The 19,391-nt window shown below is 35.6% G+C and overlaps 2 protein-coding genes across 4 annotated transcripts; one reads left to right on the top strand and one right to left on the bottom strand.

Annotated features, from left to right (window-relative positions):
• Positions 1 to 1,068: 1,068 nt before the first annotated feature.
• On the bottom strand, positions 1,069 to 10,496 carry spns3 (SPNS lysolipid transporter 3, sphingosine-1-phosphate (putative)). Of its 2 annotated transcripts, XM_052557388.1 has the most exons (13): positions 9,822 to 10,496; positions 8,243 to 8,477; positions 8,084 to 8,149; positions 7,194 to 7,330; positions 6,807 to 6,958; positions 6,253 to 6,319; positions 5,551 to 5,693; positions 4,883 to 5,035; positions 4,382 to 4,571; positions 3,863 to 3,928; positions 3,478 to 3,576; positions 3,088 to 3,259; positions 1,069 to 1,717 (listed from the first exon to the last, which is right to left on the bottom strand). In XM_052557388.1, the coding sequence occupies exons 2-13, from the start codon at positions 8,448 to 8,450 to the stop codon at positions 1,653 to 1,655; spliced, it is 1,518 nt and encodes a 505-aa protein (XP_052413348.1). In that variant the 5' UTR covers positions 8,451 to 8,477; positions 9,822 to 10,496; the 3' UTR covers positions 1,069 to 1,652. The 2 variants fall into 2 exon arrangements, with proteins under 2 accessions (XP_052413348.1, XP_052413349.1); XM_052557389.1 differs by lacking the exon at positions 9,822 to 10,496 and having other exon boundaries at positions 7,194 to 7,317; positions 8,243 to 8,315.
• Positions 10,497 to 11,244: 748 nt separating this feature from the next.
• Positions 11,245 to 18,921, top strand: ube2g1a (ubiquitin-conjugating enzyme E2G 1a (UBC7 homolog, yeast)). 2 transcript variants are annotated; one of them, XM_052557391.1, is made up of 6 exons: positions 11,245 to 11,444; positions 13,658 to 13,760; positions 14,047 to 14,144; positions 14,591 to 14,769; positions 14,859 to 14,982; positions 17,439 to 18,921. In XM_052557391.1, the coding sequence occupies exons 1-5, from the start codon at positions 11,399 to 11,401 to the stop codon at positions 14,943 to 14,945; spliced, it is 513 nt and encodes a 170-aa protein (XP_052413351.1). In that variant the 5' UTR covers positions 11,245 to 11,398; the 3' UTR covers positions 14,946 to 14,982; positions 17,439 to 18,921. The 2 variants fall into 2 exon arrangements, with proteins under 2 accessions (XP_052413351.1, XP_052413352.1); XM_052557392.1 differs by lacking the exon at positions 11,245 to 11,444 and adding an exon at positions 11,499 to 11,995.
• The last annotated feature ends 470 nt before the right edge of the window (positions 18,922 to 19,391 follow it).

Genomic DNA, 19,391 nt, shown 5'->3' with positions numbered 1-19,391 from the left:
AGTTATTCAGCTCCATTAAAGCAATAATCAATAAATTAGATTACTGGACTGTATTGATAGAAGATGACGTGATAAGTGTACAGGTAGCTCACAATACTGCTTAACACACACTACAGGACTTGGCTAATACTGGCAATGGATTTTTAATTAGTACCTTCATCAGGTGGGCTAATGAGACTTAAGATCTCTTAGGACTAGGACCATTAAGACAATTAGCACAGGTTCAACAGTAATCATGCACATCATGCACTTCGGTGACTCTTGGAGCAAATACAGTGTTTTTTTTTTTTTACACCTATTAGACAAGTTTGATAAACTATTTTTTTACATAATCACCTCGCATAAATATATGTGGGAGATTTTGGCTTCCACCTTATTAATTGTAATAAAAGTGTGTTTTCTCATTAAAGTTAACTTTAGGCGATGTTGCACTGTGGGCGTCCCGAGTTCGAATCCCAGCTCCTAGATCTTTCTCAATTTCGCCCGCCCCCTCTCTCACCCCAACATCGCTCACTCACTACACTCTTATCTAAAAAAAAAAAAAAAAAAAAAATTGTAAATATAGCATTTAGCTGTGTCCTACACTTATGCTAACATTTTATGTAACAATTTTTAAAACTGTTATAACTAAGAAGTTTTTTATTGTTAAAAAATTAGAGCAACACATTTTTTTTATCATGTGTAAACTGCTATTTTGACCAAAAAAAAAATATATAAAAATTAATTTGTATTTAGATACATCATTAATTTTACATTTTTTAACAGGTTTGAACGCAACAGGAAATAGAACAGCTCCGTTTTCTTGACCTCCTAAGGTTTATTCTGAGGTGCCTTACCCGACGTTGAAAATAGAAATAACCATATTTAGAAACTCTAACTACCACATTTGACACTACCTCTGTCACGGAGGTTTCAGGATATTGCTCAGTAATTCTCCATACATTCAGGTCTAAATGTTTTGTGGTGGTTTAAACATAAGTATATTCTGCCACCTACTGTTTCTTAGCGCAATGACAGAATTTAATAGCTAGTTTATATGGAAATTATATTGCAGGCAAGCCATGAAAATAAAAAGCATATGGATTTATTTAAAAGCTTTTTGTACAAAAAAAGATCAATGGTACAATAAAAATAAAAATAACATTTAAATAGCATATTAATTTGCCACACATTTCAAGTCTCAGTTTGTACACTGGAGGACTAATTTGGTACATACAGTATTTCAAGCTTTCAGTTTTAGTCCAGAAGGGGATGTTGTCCCCCTTGTTCCCCTGAGGCTCTCATTAGTAGCACACAGCTGCCAAGAGAAAAAAGCAGGACAAAAGCAACATGGTATACCAAGCTTTGTCTGACAACATTTTGTTAAACATAAATGGGTAAAAATGGCAAAACTATATCTAATAAATTATAGCAGGCAGTTTATTTTCCCATAAGGAAAATATGTAAGAAAAACAATGTTGAGTCACGAGTGTAAGGCATTACAATTACAAAAATGTTTAAAAATGCAATGCCTTTTTTTTCTAGTAATTTTGCAGTCCAGTGCTTGTGTTGTAAACTTTTACATGTTTCTCATATAATCAAAGATTCTAAGATCTGTCTTATTTCATGCGTTCACATACGCAATCACAAGTGTCTGCTTGATGCAGCAAAGCTCATCCAAGGTCTTGGTTGGTGTTTAAAAGGTCACCTTGTGGTTCAGGAGCTTGTCTGCCTTGTCCTGAATTGAACAAGATGGAAAGGAAGAAAATTATTCAAATATATGCCTATGTACCGCTATAGAGTAACATTCTAAACCAGCACCAAGACTGCATTTTTGACAGCCTTTCACATTTCCAAACCAGTGCTTTGAACTGTGATATTATTAGATTTCGGCCCTCGATGAATCAGAAATTTGACAAGTACGGAAAGAGCTGAAGTAAACAGTATCCTTTGTTCTTTCTAAACAAAGAACCAGCAGATATGAAGACAGAGGAAGCTACTGGTGGCTCTGGATTACAACTACTCTTATTGTTTTTCCTTCTTTATAGATATAAGAGAGGAGAGGAAATCTTTATACTCAGGATTTATGAGCTTAAAACAAAGAAATGTTATGCCATCATATTAATTAGGAATAGTTTAGGTAGATTCTACACACAAGTTGCTAAATGGATAATCTGAAATCATGTTTGTGCAGCTTAAGCGCTTACTATCATTAGAACTGCAATCATTTTAATATCAAGACATTCTTAAAATGATGTATGTTTTATTTTTAATTGTTCAAATCATGTAGCCTATATTCTGTACACTTAAAGATATTTTACTTTTTTTTAAAGATGTCTCATATGATTACCAAAGCTGAAAAACAGAAATATTGTATATTTAAATTATATAAAATTATATATTTAATACGATATATTTTAAAATGTAATTTATTTCTGTGATGTCAACTCAACAATTTTGTTAAAAAAGGCTTAATAAAAGATAATTTCCTAATTAATTTCTTAAAAAGTATGAATTTCTAGTTTAATTTTAGCTTAAATTAGAAAACTGCACGCAGATTTCTATATTATTCTTATTTTTTTTGTGCACACAATTTTCTCATAATCATGCCCTGTTCATATAACACCCGTTAGTGGAAAAGATGCATCAGGACAAGAGGCCTTTGTCCCAGCATCACATGTTGCACCACAGATTTGGTCACAGTGTAATCTTTTATACTTTGTCACTAGCTACCAGACAATATTATCTGTGCCAAGTGGTAAGCTAACAGAGGTCATAAGGTGTGTTTAGAATAAATTACAATTAATTTCACATTTAAATTAAATTATTATATGACTTAATCATATAATAGCTTGATATAACCAGGTTTTGATATCAACAATTAATCAGTATCTATGAATGGCAATGTTAAAATAAATGTCCCTTATATTTAATATTGTTATAGTGTTTTTCATTCTGCTTAGGTCTGTGCTGTGCATGCATTGAATAATGTTTTTCCTTTTTTTAACGTATGTAAAATCTAATCAGTTGATGATGTCCGAACATACAAGTAGACACCAAGAAGAAAGACAGTTTGGACAGTCTGTAAATACAATAGCCTGTTATTACCTGAAGCCAGCAGTTCTGCTGCTTTCCTGTCCTCTTTGATATACAGAGAGGTTATTAGGAAAAACAGGCCCCCCAAGACCCCAATGAATGGACACAGAAGAATGCTGTATTCCAGTCTATGGAAATCCCAGCTGGGAGATTTTGGCTTGTACTCAAGCAGAGCATCTGAGATCTGAACAAGACACACAAAAAGATAACATTCTTTTTGTCTTTTAAATTACACTGTGAAAAATAAAAAAGTAACTATGCCAAGACAATTGCTATTAACACAAGGTGCAATTCTGTATCCAGTAGTGTCAAATGTTCCAGAGCACTTCTGGATAGTGACGGCAAAACCTTTAAACCCTCTGCTATTTTATATGAAGGTACTGTGGATTAAAATATGCTTACCGCACCAATAAGGTATGGACTTCCTGCATCTCCAAGGAGATGACAGACCATAATCTGTAATGCCTCAGCTGTCGCTCTTCTAGTTGGCACAACAACATACTAAAAATAAGAATAAGAATAAGATTTAAAATATGTCTTTTATTAAAAAATAAATAAACAGTTGTGATCGCATAATCACAAACTTGAAAGTGAAGAACAAATAATTAAACAATACACCAGTACTCTCAACATTTCGGAAGTTATTAAGCATAATAGTGTAACTTTTTCATCTTATACCATTAGCTTTATTGAATCACTTAGGTCTCCACATGCTGTGCTAATTTAAAAGAGAGTGTGTTTCATTTCACCCATTTTAATGTTGTATTGAGAAGCGTGAATCTCTCACCAGCAGAATGTCCGCTAGAATAGCCCAGTTGAGGGACAGCAAAGTCTCTCCAATAGCAATGAATGTCTGTATTATTACAAAAATCAAACAGAGACAAATATTTAGAGACTATATCACACCCTTGTGGATATGTTGTACTATGACATCAAATAATCTATGTTACACTGTAAACATTCAATCTATGTGCATAAGTAATTGTTTAAGTTTAGGAGTATATTAATAGTTCAGCCAAAAATAAAAATTCTAATCTGTATTACTGACTTTCTTCTGTGAAAAACAAGCAAGAAGAACATTCATCTGAACATTTCAACTGTTTTTGTCCATACGATGAAAGTCAACAGGGTTTAATACAACACTGCACACTACTCAATTTCATTGCAAGCACATGCAATAAAAGAAGAAGTCAGGGTTACAACGTTTGCAAAGTCAGGGTTGCAATGTTTCTTTAACATTCATGCAAATACTGAATATCACAAACTAATCCAGCCAACTGCAGGAACGTGGCTGGTCTTTGCTTACGTATGTGGCTGGGATGCTGTTGGCCGCCAGGATGATGGCAAGAAAAAAGCAGGGGGAGGAACTGAGCATGCCTACAGCACAGATGAGAGGGTCCGCATTGGGCACTCTGTCTCTCAGCTGCTTTGATATGAAGGTGCCCAGAAACACTCCAACAATCCCCGTCACCACTGTGATAGCTCCAAAGATATAACTTTCACAAGAGAAAGAAAAAACAGTGTCTGACTTGTCAAACTCATGAATACTCTCAACTTGGTTTGGAGAAATGGTAAGAAACATATATATTAACAGGATTGCAAAAAAAAAAAAAAAAAACGGCTGCACTGAGAGTATGTCTTATCTAACCAAGAATCTAGCTTATATAAACATCATCACAGAGGAAGTCTCTGCTGTTAAACCAATCTTTGGCTAATCTCACGGTCTACTATTCTACTGATAACTTCACTGCTTTCCTTTAAGATCAGCCCAGATATATAAAGTCAAAAGGAAAGAGACTTGCTGTACCTGTCTAAAGGGTTACAGGGCTCTTCATTGCATGGTTCTCTGAGACCCTGTTTAACCTGTGCACGAGACAGGAAGGTGGGGGTCCAGAAGGCCAGAGCCCCTGTGACAAAAGCCATAGCAGTCACGCCAAGAGAAGACCAGACAAAGCTCCGACTGGAAAGAAGGTACAGATCCAAAAATAATAGTTAAAGGGATAGTTCATCCTTCATGTTGTTCCAAACCTGTACGAGTTTCTTTCTTATGCTAAACATAAAATAACATATTTTGAAGAATTCTGGTAATCAAACAATTGATGGTCTTCCATATTTCTTTCCCTAGTATAGAAGTACATTTTCAAAATATCTTCTTTTGTTTTCAACATAAGAAAGAAACTTTTACAGGTTTGGAACAACATAAGGGCGGGTACATTTTTGGGTGAAGTAATCCTTTAAGGGAGTATAATGAACGTTAGGTTAATCACACATTATATCACATTGTGTGTTTTGAACATTTTAGTTATAATGGTTTATTAAATAATTTTAGGTCACCCTGTGCCCACATGTTAACCACTGCCCTATATAGCACAGGAAGCTAAGCTTAAACCCAGACATCATTACAAGTGTAATTAGCATATGTCAAATTGAATGAAATGTAAAGTTAATGTAACCTGAATCTCTACAATGACTTACTTCTTCAGGAGGTACTTGATGTCCTCAATATAAGAGGTGCTTTCCATGGTTGCTCCACTTTGGTTGTCGGAGGCTCCACGAGGAGGATTAGGAATCAGAAACACCAGAAGTAGCAGACCGAGCACTCCCAGCGCTGGATTGAACTACATCAGAACCAACACTCATACAGCTGCTAAACAATCTTTTTTAAATGTAGCATTATAAATGTCTTGATTATATTAAATCAAGATACTGCATGCTTATATTGCAAAGCCACTAAAATAATCAGCAATGATGAACTGAATCTTGTAAATGACATTTTACTTTTAACTGAATGAATCAATAAATCTAACTAAAACTGCATTTTTTTATACGCTTCATTTTTTGATGTTTGAGATCAAATAATTGCTAGATCCTCTGCCATACTGCTTTGAAACCCCTGTATAAGAGCAATGCTTAAGTGAGATCAAAGCATACAAACTGTTTTAACTCTGATTCACTTTAAAGTGGTTTTGTTTTTAGCTTGAATGGAGTACAGTTATGCAATAGAATGAAATCCAATTAGACCCTTAAAATATAATGCAGTACAGAGCCTACATTTAAGTTGACTGAATTACAACAAGATTAACAGAATATTTAATCTAACACAGTAAATCTGTAACTGTGCTTTCTTTAAAATGTTGTCAATCTCAATATATATTTAGAAAACATAGATTATCTTACCCTCAGGGCCCAACGCCAATCCCCTGTTGCATTAGCTATAGTTGCCCCCAAGATATATCCAAGACCACTAAATGAAGATAAAGGAACACATACAGTCAGAAAGAGTAAAAAAAAGATTAAACAAAAGTCTTGTCAATAAAGGAAAAATTTGTATACAACACCACACAAGCAAGAGTGCTGTAATTGTGATTTTATACAACAGTTCGAAAAACAAAGGGTTAATATTGAGTAACCTACACTGACAAAGTTTTGCCATTTACTTTGTCTATTTTCAATACAGCAAAGAAATGATCATTCTCTGAGCAACAGTATTTTAAGCAGATCAGCTGAGTAAACGAATCAGAGTTTTTGAATGAATCGTTTGAATAAATGAGTCAATGACATACTCATAAAGGCATTCATTTGACGAAGTAACCTACAGAAAAAGTCACTGAAAATCCCGACCACTAAAGCACAGACTCACAGTTAATCTGGAACACGCAAACACAGAGAGTCATAAAAACTCTGAAAAGTCTGAATAAGTTTGCATATATATTTTGCAGTAAGACCTTCACCTTCCGACTGGTATGAAGATGTAGAAGAAAGAGATCATGAGTGTTCTCTTGGTGCCAGTGAACAAGTCACCAATGATAGTAGGAGCTATGGTGGAGTAACTGGCTTCTCCAGTCCCAACCAAGGCCCTCGTCAGCACCAAAATCCAAAAGTGCTGTGGTAAGAGTAAAGACAAATACTCTATGTAACTTAAAACTAAATTTATTTCTGTTCTTAAAATTTTAACACTGTTAAAATGATAGTAAACATTTAAAATATAATATAATACAATATATACAATATATTATATATATATAGGTCAAAAGTGTAGGTACAAGTTTAAACATATCATTAACATTGTGAGACTTTAAAAAGATGAACTTGTAAATAAATACTTTAAAGTACTCTACCGTTTTTTTGACAAAAGAGCTGCCCAATGTCGTGACGATCCACACAATCAGCCCAGCGATCATGATAAGCTTCCTGTCATAGCGATCTCCGAGGTAACCAAAAACTGGCGCCAAGAACATAAAGCTACAGATAAAAACTGTAAATATGTTAATTCATGTTTAAATGCAAAAAATATTTTGAAATAGTTTTACAATTTTAAATATCTGATTACTGTTTGAATATTTTTAAACATGTATTTTATTCCTATAATGGCAAGGCTGAATTTCCAGCAGCCATTTCTCCAGTCTTCAGTTTCATACCATCCTTTAAAAATCGTTCTAATATGCTGATTCGGTGCTACAAGAAAAATTTCTTATTATTACCAATGTTGAAAACAGTTGTGCTGCTTAATAATTTACTGTGGAAACTGTGACACTTTTTATCAGGACATTACTTTGATGAATAAAAAAAGTTTTTTTTTTTTTACTGTCAATTCTGTAATAAATTGAATGCACCCTTGATGAAGTAAAAATTATAATACACACACACACACACACAGACACTGTGTATATATATATATATATATATATATATATATATATAATTTTTTTTTTCAGTGACTGTCAGTAAGCTGAACAGCTTAGTGATTAGAGCATAAAACTGCAAATATGTAACTGAAAACCAGATTAAAGTTAAACTTATTGGTTCTTTCAAGTAAAGCATGCTCCAAAACCAATTGTATCATTTACACATAATAATCTACTTGTGTTTAACATAATTATGGGCTTGTTACTAAAATGACAGAAAAAGACCTATAAGTTCATCTCCGATCAGGAAGTACTTTTGTAAAATCCTGTTTTTCAACATTCTCTTTCTTTTTACTGTATTGTCAGTGCGATGTAACTGGTACCTGTCTGTAGGAGGCCAGATGTGCTGTCAGGGATTCCAAAGTAATTCTGGATGCTAACCAGCACACCTGAAAAAGAACCAGAACAACATCTGTCTCTTTTTAAAATGACTTTTCTGTGAACCGTCCCACTTGGTATGGCTTAAATGATGGTGTGCTCACCTGCTATAGTATAACGGTCCATATAGTTGAGGAGATTAATATAGCAGAGCACTGCCACTGCGATGTAGGAGCGTTTCTGAGAGATGACAGGTGTTTGCATGGGGGATGCATCACTATCTGGTTGCTCTGAGCTCATGGAGCCGTAACGTACAGTTGTGTTTGAGCGGAGGCTCAAGGGGGTTTTTGGTCTGTGTTGGTTGGAGGTCATGATGCCCACTGTATCTGTTTTTTGTCTCTATGGGGAAAAAAAAAACAATACCTTGTAAGCACTTCACAGATGGTAAATTGCCCAAACATTGTGATTGTTAAGCCCTCTTGCACTGATGAATGCTTTATTAACTGTGGCATAAACCTCACATGGCTTGCATGTGATTCCAAGACACTGGACAATGTTTAGGTATCCACAGCAACTCGGAAAAGCACAGGCCCGGAGTGTAATCACAGTCACTGAACACAGTTAGTGAAAGATGCCTTACATGGAGATAAACACTCAGCAGTATTTTATCAGATAATTTGTTTTGCTGGATTGGAAATAAATGCTTGTATTAAATGAAAAATGTAGAACTAATGTCTAGAAGAGGTTTGTGCTTACTCAGTAATGCTATTTCTTTGATAACAGTGTTGCTGCAAACCTATTAGCTTGCTAACATTAAGTCATGATGCTGTGCTGATGTGCTTATGTGTCATTACTAAGTTTTGGTTTGACTAAATTTGACTGATTTATAGGCCATTTTGTGCATTTGTGTGCAAAGAAAAACTGTGATTAGACTCACTGAATAAATGGGTCAGGAAACCAAGCCCATGATGAAAACTTTGATTTAGAGTTCAAATGGATAATGGTGAACACAAGCTTTTATGTCGTGATTAAACATATACAACTAAATGCAGAGGGAAAACCCTGTTCCTACACTACTTTTCAATTGTATTCTTTTCTTCTATGCTGTGAAAATACTATAAGAAGCATCACTGTTAAAGGGAGTGCCACATAATTTCCTGTGTATTTTAGCTATTTTATTCATGACCTCTTAAATGAGCAAATTTAGTTTTAGTATCACAGAAAAGAATAACCTTTTTGAGAGTGGAAGGTAGACTGCAAGTTGTTATCTCAAAGTTGGTTGTGAACTTACTCGTTGCACTTAGCAACCTGTCTTGTCACCTAAAAAACCCACAAGCTGATGCTATTTCAGAAACAACACTTGGTTATTTTCTATCTTTTTTTTTTTTTTTACTTGAAATAATATTAAAATGTTTTATTGTGTTACATTAAGCTGTTATATTGTCTGTGATGTCTGAACAGACGATATGTCCAAATGTGTTTCATTAGATGAGTTTGGGTCAGGACTAAGTTCCTAAGCAGACTGGCAACAATGCTACTGTTGTGATGATTAGCTGCATTACTGCAACAGGACAATGTCATTTGATTGTTCAGCTGTGAATCTAGAATGCAACCAGTCTTTTAGACACTGAGGTTATGTTATATTTCAACCTTTTTTTTGTGTGCAGTACTTAAGCTTGAACATTTCATTAGAAGATCATTTTTTCTAAACAGTCTCAATAATTTAAACATAAAGTTACTTACATATTAGTTTATGTGCCCCAGTGCCACTCTAATCCATGTGTTCTTTTTTTTCTAGCTTTTTCTTCCTTTTTGCTTTTTCGCTGGGTTTGTTAAGATCTCACTTGTAGAAACAGACAGGCGTTCCTCTGTGAATACAGCACACTGCAGGGTTATCAAGTTAGAATCAAGCCCTGCCCCCTTTCCTCTGGTCACACGCAGCAGTACAGTTCCTCCTAGCATTGCAGTAGACCACAAACCAGTAGATTTTCATCTCCATGCTATCTTCATGCTTTCTGCTTCACTCTGTAGCCCAGATCTGCCAGGGTTTTGGCATTATGTTTGACATTAATGATCTGAACACCAGGACAAAGGTCTGATAAAACAAATCTGCCAGAAAATGTTGTCATTCTTGGGAAATGAATAAGTCTCACATCTTCTCTAGAAAGCAAAGTAAAAAAGTAGGTTGTGGTAAATGCATTCAGCAATGCAGGTTACCATTGTTATAAAGGTTTTGTAAAATTACATATCAGCCAATCAATAATTCAGCAACATTGAGTCAACATCGAGTCACTGTTCAGAAAATCTTGTCATTTGTAGTAACTGTCACATCATACCTGTAAGAAATAGTATTAAAATAGTAAAGGGATAGTACACCTAAAATTTAAATCCTGTCACAATTTACTTACTCTCAAGTTGTTTCAACTCTGTAAGATTTATTATGTTAAACACGAAATAAGATATTATATATATATATATATATATATATATATATATATATATATATATATATATATATATACACACACACACACACACACACACACACACATATATATATATATATATACACACATATATATATATATATATACATACATATATATATATATATATATACATATACATATATATATATATATATATATATATATATATATATATATATATATATATATATATGTATATGTATATATATATATATGTGTGTATATATATATATATATATATATATGGGGACCATCAGCTGTTTGGTTACCATATTCTTTAAATAATCTTCTTAATAGGTAAATAATGAAAGATTTTTCACTTTTGGGTGAAGTATACCATTGAATTACTCTTCACTGTCACCTAGTGGTAAAATGACAATGCGCTTTACTTTTCAATAACTTTTCATTGAAACTGGCACTTGCAAAAACTAAGAATAAATAATAAATGGCTAAACATAAACTAATTACAGCAGTAAGCTATAATGAGCATATAAAAATATGCACACAGTTAATGATTCTCCTTTTATCGTTTTGTGCGAGAATGTTGTTGTTGACTTAACAACATTCTGGAGTGCTTACATATAATCCCGCAGTCAAAGCCATACTGTTTGTTATAAATGTATGTGTTTATGATATGCGCGAATCCTCCGCCCATAAGTACCCCTGGAGCGCTCTCTCCTCGCGGCCTCTCAGAGAGCATGCGCACATCGGTTCAGAATGTTGAGCAAAACGGACTAGAGCAGAAACGGAAAGACGCGCAAGCAAATTTAAAAACATTTTTCCCCTTAGAGAAGTGAACGACTGTCCACTTAGAATATAACTTATAAAAACATGACGGAGCCCCAGTCAGCACTGTTACTCAGGAGACAGCTAGCAGGTAATTTTTGAAAGGCTGTTGGCAAGACCAGGCTAACGAACCGGTGAACATTTAGCCTGCCAATGCAGTCGAGACGGAGGTGTTAGCCGTTAGCCGCTAGTTTAGCTGCTAACGATAGCTGTATTTATCTTAACGCATTTGTTAGCGAGTTAGCAGCTAAAATACCAGGCTAAATGCTAACTCCGTAGTCTTTTGTTACTTTTAAATGCCTTTTTTGTACGTCTAACGATTTAATTTGAATCTGTGAGCCTTGAAGATACAACTAAAATTACAACACGCTGGCATTCTTTTGATTTCATACAGTTAGGTGATGTAAACGATTAAAAACCACCAGCAAAACGTAAAAACGTTTTCGTCCGTTTCACACCGGCGGCGCCGTTCGCAGTCTGCTAGCCCGTGTTTTGACATCTGTGCCCGGACGCAGTTTACAGGCGCACCAGCAGTCGCTATATCGTCTCGTTAACGTGGAGAAACTCTTGTCATTGGCCCCGTTTCCGTTCACCGTCTTATCATGATACGTCCAATCAAAATTGTTATCACAAGGCGCAAAGGTGAGATTTCTAAGCCGTACATTGTGTGCCATGTCCCCGCAGCGAGGTGATCAAATTCCTTTGTTTTTCTAGGCTGGCTAACAGGCTAAGCTAGCAAATTGATGGCTGCTGTTTGAACACCAGCTCACCGGTACAGCGAGCACTAGAGACCCCAGTCCAACTGTACTGTTGTAATACATGTACATACGCGTTTAACACCAACTCCATTCTTTATTTATGGTCATCTACTTAATATTCTGTTATTACAGTCGTTGTTAGTTTGTTTCTCCAGTTCTTTGTCCAGTACAAGCTGAGCAACATGATCCGTGAGTGTCAGATTTACTCCGCTCAAGCCAGAGGAGGATTTCTCCACTGGGCCTCATTTGCGCAGTGCAGCCAGTGAAGTGAATTAGTTGCAAAGTTGTCAAACTAAGTTTCCGTGAGTTTGCTTGGTTTAAACTTGATGTACATGTCAGATCATGTTTAAAAATGTTAGATCAGGTTCATGACAGCTGTCTTTGCGGCATGGACAGCTCAAGCACCCCCCCCTCCTTCTTTCCAAGGGTCAACAGAGTGAGCTGCCCCCCAGGCCTGTCATGGAGTCTTGTCCTGCTGATTGACTGATTCAGGGGATCAGGGCTGTTTTGGTTGTCTCCTTTCAGCAGGACCAGCACGGTGAACTCATTGGCCTTGTTCTAAACTCTGAACCCTCTGAGGGAACAAAAGCCTCACAACATCCATTTATGCTGGATTGTAAAGATACAGGCTAGGAAAATGTAGGCACAACTTGCGAGATCTTAACTTCATAAGTCGAAAGTGAAGCCCTGTTCACGCCAAGACCGATAACTGTACATGTGTCCCCATTTATGCTTTGTTAATTACAAGTGCACACTGCAGTTATGCCATCTGCAACTTTAAATGCTCAAGATCTTTAAATTGGGGTTGAATCTGATTGGTTGTCAATGTTTACATTTATACAATAGTTGGAAAAATTGTTTGAAAGCGATTCCAATGATACTGTGTCGTGGTTGTGATTTGGATTTATTCTTATAGAACTGCAATGGTTGCTAAAACTTTATAGTTATTGGCATTGGTGTCAAAGGCTCTTTAGAGTAATTGTGCACCATTGCCTTGCAATAAAATCATGAATCAGCGCTTTAGCGTTGAAATTAGGTTTGTTGTAAATGCGGTTTTGGTTGAGTCATTTATTGAGAACCAAACAGCAGGAAAAGACAGTGTCTTGTCCTGTTGTGTTGCAGAGTAGAGGTGCTTAGTAAGAATACAAGAAGACTATCTTAATGATTCATTTGCTCATAAAAGTGACACATCTATATGACTGCATTACCCAGATGTCGGCTTGTTTTTGTCAACAAGGTGGTCCAGTGATTTGTTTTGCTCTCTCTTGAAGAACACAGAGCGTCTGAGACTATAGGCACTGATAGACCAATGTTTTTTGGCTTCAGGCTTAGATGATCTGATAACAAAAAGGCAAACGGATAATTTGTCTGAAATGCTGCACAGATGCAAAAAGCCTTTTTGATTTTGCAACTGTGGTTGTAAGGCGTACTGTCAACACCCATGTGAAACCACAAACACCCCTTTTGACCTGAAATGTCACATTTGTTTTTCCCTCCGTCATATAAAATGGCTAATCAGTATCTTTGTATCCTATTTTCCTGACAGAACTGAATAAAAATCCTGTGGAAGGTTTCTCAGCCGGTTTGATAGATGATAATGACCTCTACAGATGGGAAGTCCTAATTATCGGCCCCCCTGATACACTTTAGTAAGTGTTTTTGTTTTCTTATTAAATTCCTTACTAAACTTAAGTTGTTATAAGTCATGAGTTAAAGGATGAGTGCAGTTATTCAGAATTAAATTTTTGTGTTACTTGGAAAAGTCAAACAGGTTTGCTAAAACATGAATCAGGAATTTGAATTTCACTTCAGTATTATAGAATCCATTTCATGTTCTATGCAAAACATTTGAATACATTGCATCCAATGATTGTACCACCACAATTTTACTGCTGAATAACACTAAGCATGAAATTTATTTTCTTCTGTTTATAGTGAGGGTGGTGTTTTTAAAGCCCATCTTACGTTTCCCAAAGACTATCCTCTCAGGCCTCCTAAAATGAAGTTCATAACAGAAATATGGCATCCAAATGGTAAATATGGGTTCATCACAATTTGTCCTTTGTGTTTTTTTTATTTATTTTCAGATCAGGATTCATCAACCATGTTTGTAGAAAAAAAAATAAACACAGCTGATGTTTTGTTTGCAGATTTCCACTGAATTTAAACATCCATTATTCTGTAAGCTGCACTCACAATTTTTTTTGCTAATTGATAATGCAGCACACTTAGACAACAGCGACCATTGTGAATTCAGCCTCATAAAATTATGGCGTAGACATTTACAATTATGCACATTCCCTGCAACTTGAGTGTTATTGTTAGCCATTTATTGGTGGTAATTTAATAATGCTATCAGCCACAATATTTATGATTTCCAGTGTTCTATTAAATTAAATTCAACAGTTAAAATGGTTAATTGTAAGGCTCTGTAATAACTGACATCAAATCTCATGTCTTCTCTCTGTATTGTTTGCAGTTGACAAAAATGGTGATGTTTGTATTTCGATATTGCACGAGCCAGGGGAGGATAAATATGGCTATGAAAAACCAGAAGAGCGCTGGCTCCCCATTCACACCGTAGAGACCATCATGATTAGCGTCATCTCAATGCTTGCTGACCCCAATGGAGATTCCCCTGCCAATGTTGATGCAGCAGTAAGTACCTTACCTCATAAATGAGAAGTTACATTTCACCTTTATTTTTACATGTGCATTATATTTGTTTTATCCATTTAATATTTCAGAAAGAGTGGAGGGAAGACAGACATGGTGAATTCAAAAGAAAAGTAGCCCGCTGTGTAAGAAAGAGCCAAGAGACTGCCTTTGAGTGACATTCATCTAGCAGCTTGTAGCTTCACTATTTTCAGGGTAAGCAAGTGGACTTTTACCATTTCATTTTACTGCCAAAGTCTTGTGAGATATTTTTTTTTTCCTCCTCAACTTGACTAACTGACAGACAACTCCCAAACACAGAGCCAGAAAATGCCTTTCGCAACATGGGAATTTTTTTCAGAGTACCTGGACTAATTGTGGAACTACCCACATTTTGGCATTTCTGCTCTGTGATTTTAGTATCTGACTGCCTTTTTCGAGGGCCAAATTAGCTCCTACTCCATAGCAGGATCTAACCAGTGCAACTGGTACTACACGTGACATAAGCAGACATTGATGGGCCAAACGCGTTCGTTGTTTCCATTGTTGAACGCTGCTCACAAATGACGTCAGCTTACGTCACTTCCTAGTACAAACTGTCGGTGCGAATGCAAACCTTTAAATGGTACTGGGAAATATTTAGCGCAAAATCGTCCCAGTACTTTAGTACTGTACATTTAGCTCTTGATCTAAAGCAGTGCGAAAGGCCCTATTACTGCTTTAAAGCCAGCCCTTAGCTGAATGGGGTTTTATCCTTGACAAATGGTGGCAGTTATCCACCTTCAGACTGGATGTGGTCACAGACTAGATCTACAGGCTTGACAAATCAATTTTAAATGGTGCATTAAAATGTATCTGCATGTGAAAGTTATAGAATGGCAGGAATAATTACTGACACTTGTACACAGGGTTTTCTGTGGGGCCTTAAAAAGTTTTAAATATGATTTCAAGAGGTCTTCAATTTAGTGACAGAAAGACCAGAATTGCGATATGATTGAACTAACGTTATGATTTCATTGAATAAACAGGAGCGCTGCACATTCAAAGTCCAGTGCTGCGCTGCTTTGTGTTCTGCTGTTACCGAGCAAAGTTTCGCTCCACCTGCTGACAGTGAATGAATGAGCATTTTTAATACAGCTGTTGTTTTGTTCAGAATTCAGAACAATGCGAAAATCGACAAATTTTTTTACCCTGCAAACACGCAGCTTGAAATGTGAACTGGTGGATCGGAAAGAAGACAAATGTATTATAAAAAAAAAAAAATCTATAAACATGGAGTGTGCAATATGTATGGTCTGCGATAATATTGTAATTGTAGGTTTAATGATGTGCGATTTGATATTAGGAGTATATCGTGAAAAGCAAACGCAAAACACACCTATAGATTGCACGCATACATTAGGTGATGAAGTCTAGTAGGTAAGACTAGTGCGCATATACCATATTTCCTGTTTTCGCTCTATTTCTCCAACAAAAAAATCAAATGATATCAGATGATGATGATGATAATTGTTTAATGTTAACTAATACTTTTTACTTTAAAGGCTGAAATGTCAAATTTTATAAAACTTTGTTTTTGTGGAAACTTAAATCTGAACTGTAAATCATGCTTTTTAAAGTAATTTTATGGTATTGAATGGTACTTTATATGGTACTATACACATTAACCTACCCCGCTCATATGGTATTCATTTAATGTGTTCAGGTCTTAAAAAAGGTCTTAAAGTCGTAAATTTGATCTTTAAAATCCTGCAGAAACCCTGTGTACAGGATTAAAATACGATTTTTTTAAAATAGCTTCACCTTATCATACAGTGCTAATAGCTTCAGAGTAGAGCTTTTGTCACTCTGAGTAGAGTTCTGTCATCGTAATCGTGCAAGCTAACCAGTTCTGACAAGTTCCCAAAGCTTGTTAAAAATGTAGGTTTCAGTGGTAAGAAGTTAGGTAACATTAGTGTCTATGTTGTCTGCTTAGACTGTCTTAGGTAAGCTATAGACCCTATAGACCTCCCAGGGCTTATGAAGTGTTTGCCTCTCACTGTATTTACTGTACACAGTGGCAGTATTCTTTAAAATGGTATACATAGAGTTTGGGGCTGGTAAGAAAAGATGTCTCTTTCTCACAAAGGTGCATTCATTTAATTGAAAATACAGTAAAAACAGTAATATTACAAAATTTTACAAATTTGGTTTCATTATATTTTTAAATGTAATTTATGGCAAAGCAGAGTTTTCATCGGCCATTTTTCCAGTCTTCAGTGTTTCGTGTCTTTCAGAAATCATTCTAATATGCTGATCTGGTATTTACTAAACATTTCTTATTATCAGCATTGTAAAGAGTTTAATTAATTTTTCATTAATATTTCAAAAGAACATTGTTTTGATTTAAACTTAAACACTTTTGATTTATATCGGGTACCCTTGCTAAATAAGAAAATCAATGTCTTTTTATTTTGTTTTATTCTTTTTTAATTGTAACGCCCCAAACATGGTAGTGTTAAAAATGAAATATGAAATAAATACATACATAAACTGCTGATCTGTATCACATTTTTCAGTCTTCAGGTTTAAATGCCTTGCACATCTAATGGTCTATAGTTAGTCTGGAATTTGGTTTATGTTCTGACATTTCGTTGAAATATCTCTAATATCTCTTTCTGTGTCTTTCACAGGTCTCCAGTTGAGAAACAACATGGCACTGTTTTCTTGCACTCTACCACCCTATTGCTGGACTGGTTTTCATTGAATGTTGGCAGTAATAGACTGGCATGAATAGGCTGCAAAAGAACATAAGGCCATCACAGATGCTGACAGAACATGCCAAGCAAGTGCCAACAAAAAAAGAGAAAACAACCTAAACAATTGTTTTTTTGTTGTTGTTTTTTTCCAAGTCTATGAACTGATACAACTTTTCAGGAAGATATTGTAAAGATGTGTACATAGCGCAGACATAAAACCCGGATAATATATAATAACTTGTTCCAATCCATCCAGCAAGACTTGGTACCAAATACAATAGCAATTCTGTAGTTCCTTGAAGACTATAGTTCATCTCCCACCCTCCCCCTCTGGCTGCCGCACACCTTGTGTGCATCAGATCTGTTACAGGTGCAAGTGGCCTCACGTATCCACTTGTCAGTTTGAACAAAAGTCTGCTTTGGCATTACTCACTCAAACTCGATCCAGTTTTAGGGTGCAGAAGGCAGGGGTAAGCTATCGATAGAATTCAAAGCATGCTCGTCATGATGGAAGGCTTTCTCAATCGGGACACTTCAGGTAAAATAGCTGTATAGCACGGTCATTTTCTTATTGATTATGGGTCATGAAGGTATTTCCCTGATTTAGTTTTAAATGGGGTGGGAGGGGGGAGGGGAGTGCTCTTATTGCGGCTAAAAGGATGACTGCATTCTGAGTGTCAGGTTCTCATCTTTTCTCTTTTGTCATCCATTTGAGGCAGGGAGGCAATGGCAAGGAAACCCATCAGATGTGATTTTTCTTTTTACTGCATGTTTTAAGTTCTCTCTTGTTTTCAAAAGTGCCTCCAGTTTAAATCGCTTGGCTTGTTTTGTGCCCTGCATCAAACATGGAGCTAAAGGGAGGAACATGTTTAAGAACTGCTCCGCATCCTCAATCTTGTGTGAATGTGAGGTTGTTTTCATATCCCTTGTACCAGCATTCTGAATTATTTTGATGCAATAACTCCACTTTGCCCACATTATGTGTGGACATCTTAAAATTGGAAATTGGTATATGATTTCTAGTAAAGATCCTCCTTTGTTTTTGTTTTTTTGAGGGGGGCTTGACACCTCTTTTGTGTGGTTTCTTTGATTAGGTTTTTTTTTAGCCATGCTTTAAATGTAGATATCTTGCAAACAGTTTCTGGGATTTCAGATGAGGTGTGCGAGTGCGTATGTTTAAGACTGATTGAGCAGAGGTGTTTGTGTGTGTGTGTGTGCGCGCGCGCACATGCATGCCTGTATCCAACTCTCTCTCCTCCCACAATCTTTAATTCTCTGGTTAATTTTATTCTGGCTCTGACAGACAACTGCTGTTCTTTTGCCTAATGTACAAAGACAAAATACTGATGTATATTTTTCATGTTATGGAAATTGTCACCTCTAGGGAGTTCTTCTAAAATATAAATTTTTTCCAATACTTGTTTGTGTGTGCTGTCTGTGTTTAAAGTGTTGCCACTTACTAGAAAGTAGAAAGTATTAAGAAAAAAAGAAAAGGAAAAAAAAAAAAATATTTTAAGTATTATTAATTCATCCATTCATCAATACCAGCATAACCACAAATGTATGTGCTTTTTATTAAGGTTATTCTTCACAAAACATGACAGTTTTACATAAACCATTGGCTGAAAAGTGTATCTACCATTCTGTAGTTTTTAAGACATTTTTGTTCTGTATATGTTTTTATTTGTTATAGCAGTTTTAGTACTAGAAGTTATTAATGAGTTAAGATGCCAAGGCAACATTTTTAATTTCTTCTTTTATTTTTTCAATTAGTTTCAGTTATACAAAAAGGTTTTTAATCGTTTTCGAAAACAATAACAACATTGACTAGGACAATATTGCTTGGCTGACATTAAAGACAATTTAATAAAAAAAAAAAAGTGCAAC

Source organism: Carassius gibelio, chromosome B5 (genome assembly GCF_023724105.1).
Source record: "Carassius gibelio isolate Cgi1373 ecotype wild population from Czech Republic chromosome B5, carGib1.2-hapl.c, whole genome shotgun sequence".
NCBI lineage: Eukaryota > Metazoa > Chordata > Actinopteri > Cypriniformes > Cyprinidae > Carassius > Carassius gibelio.
Note: the sequence above shows the minus strand (reverse complement) of the source record. Positions and strands in the feature narration are given on the sequence as shown.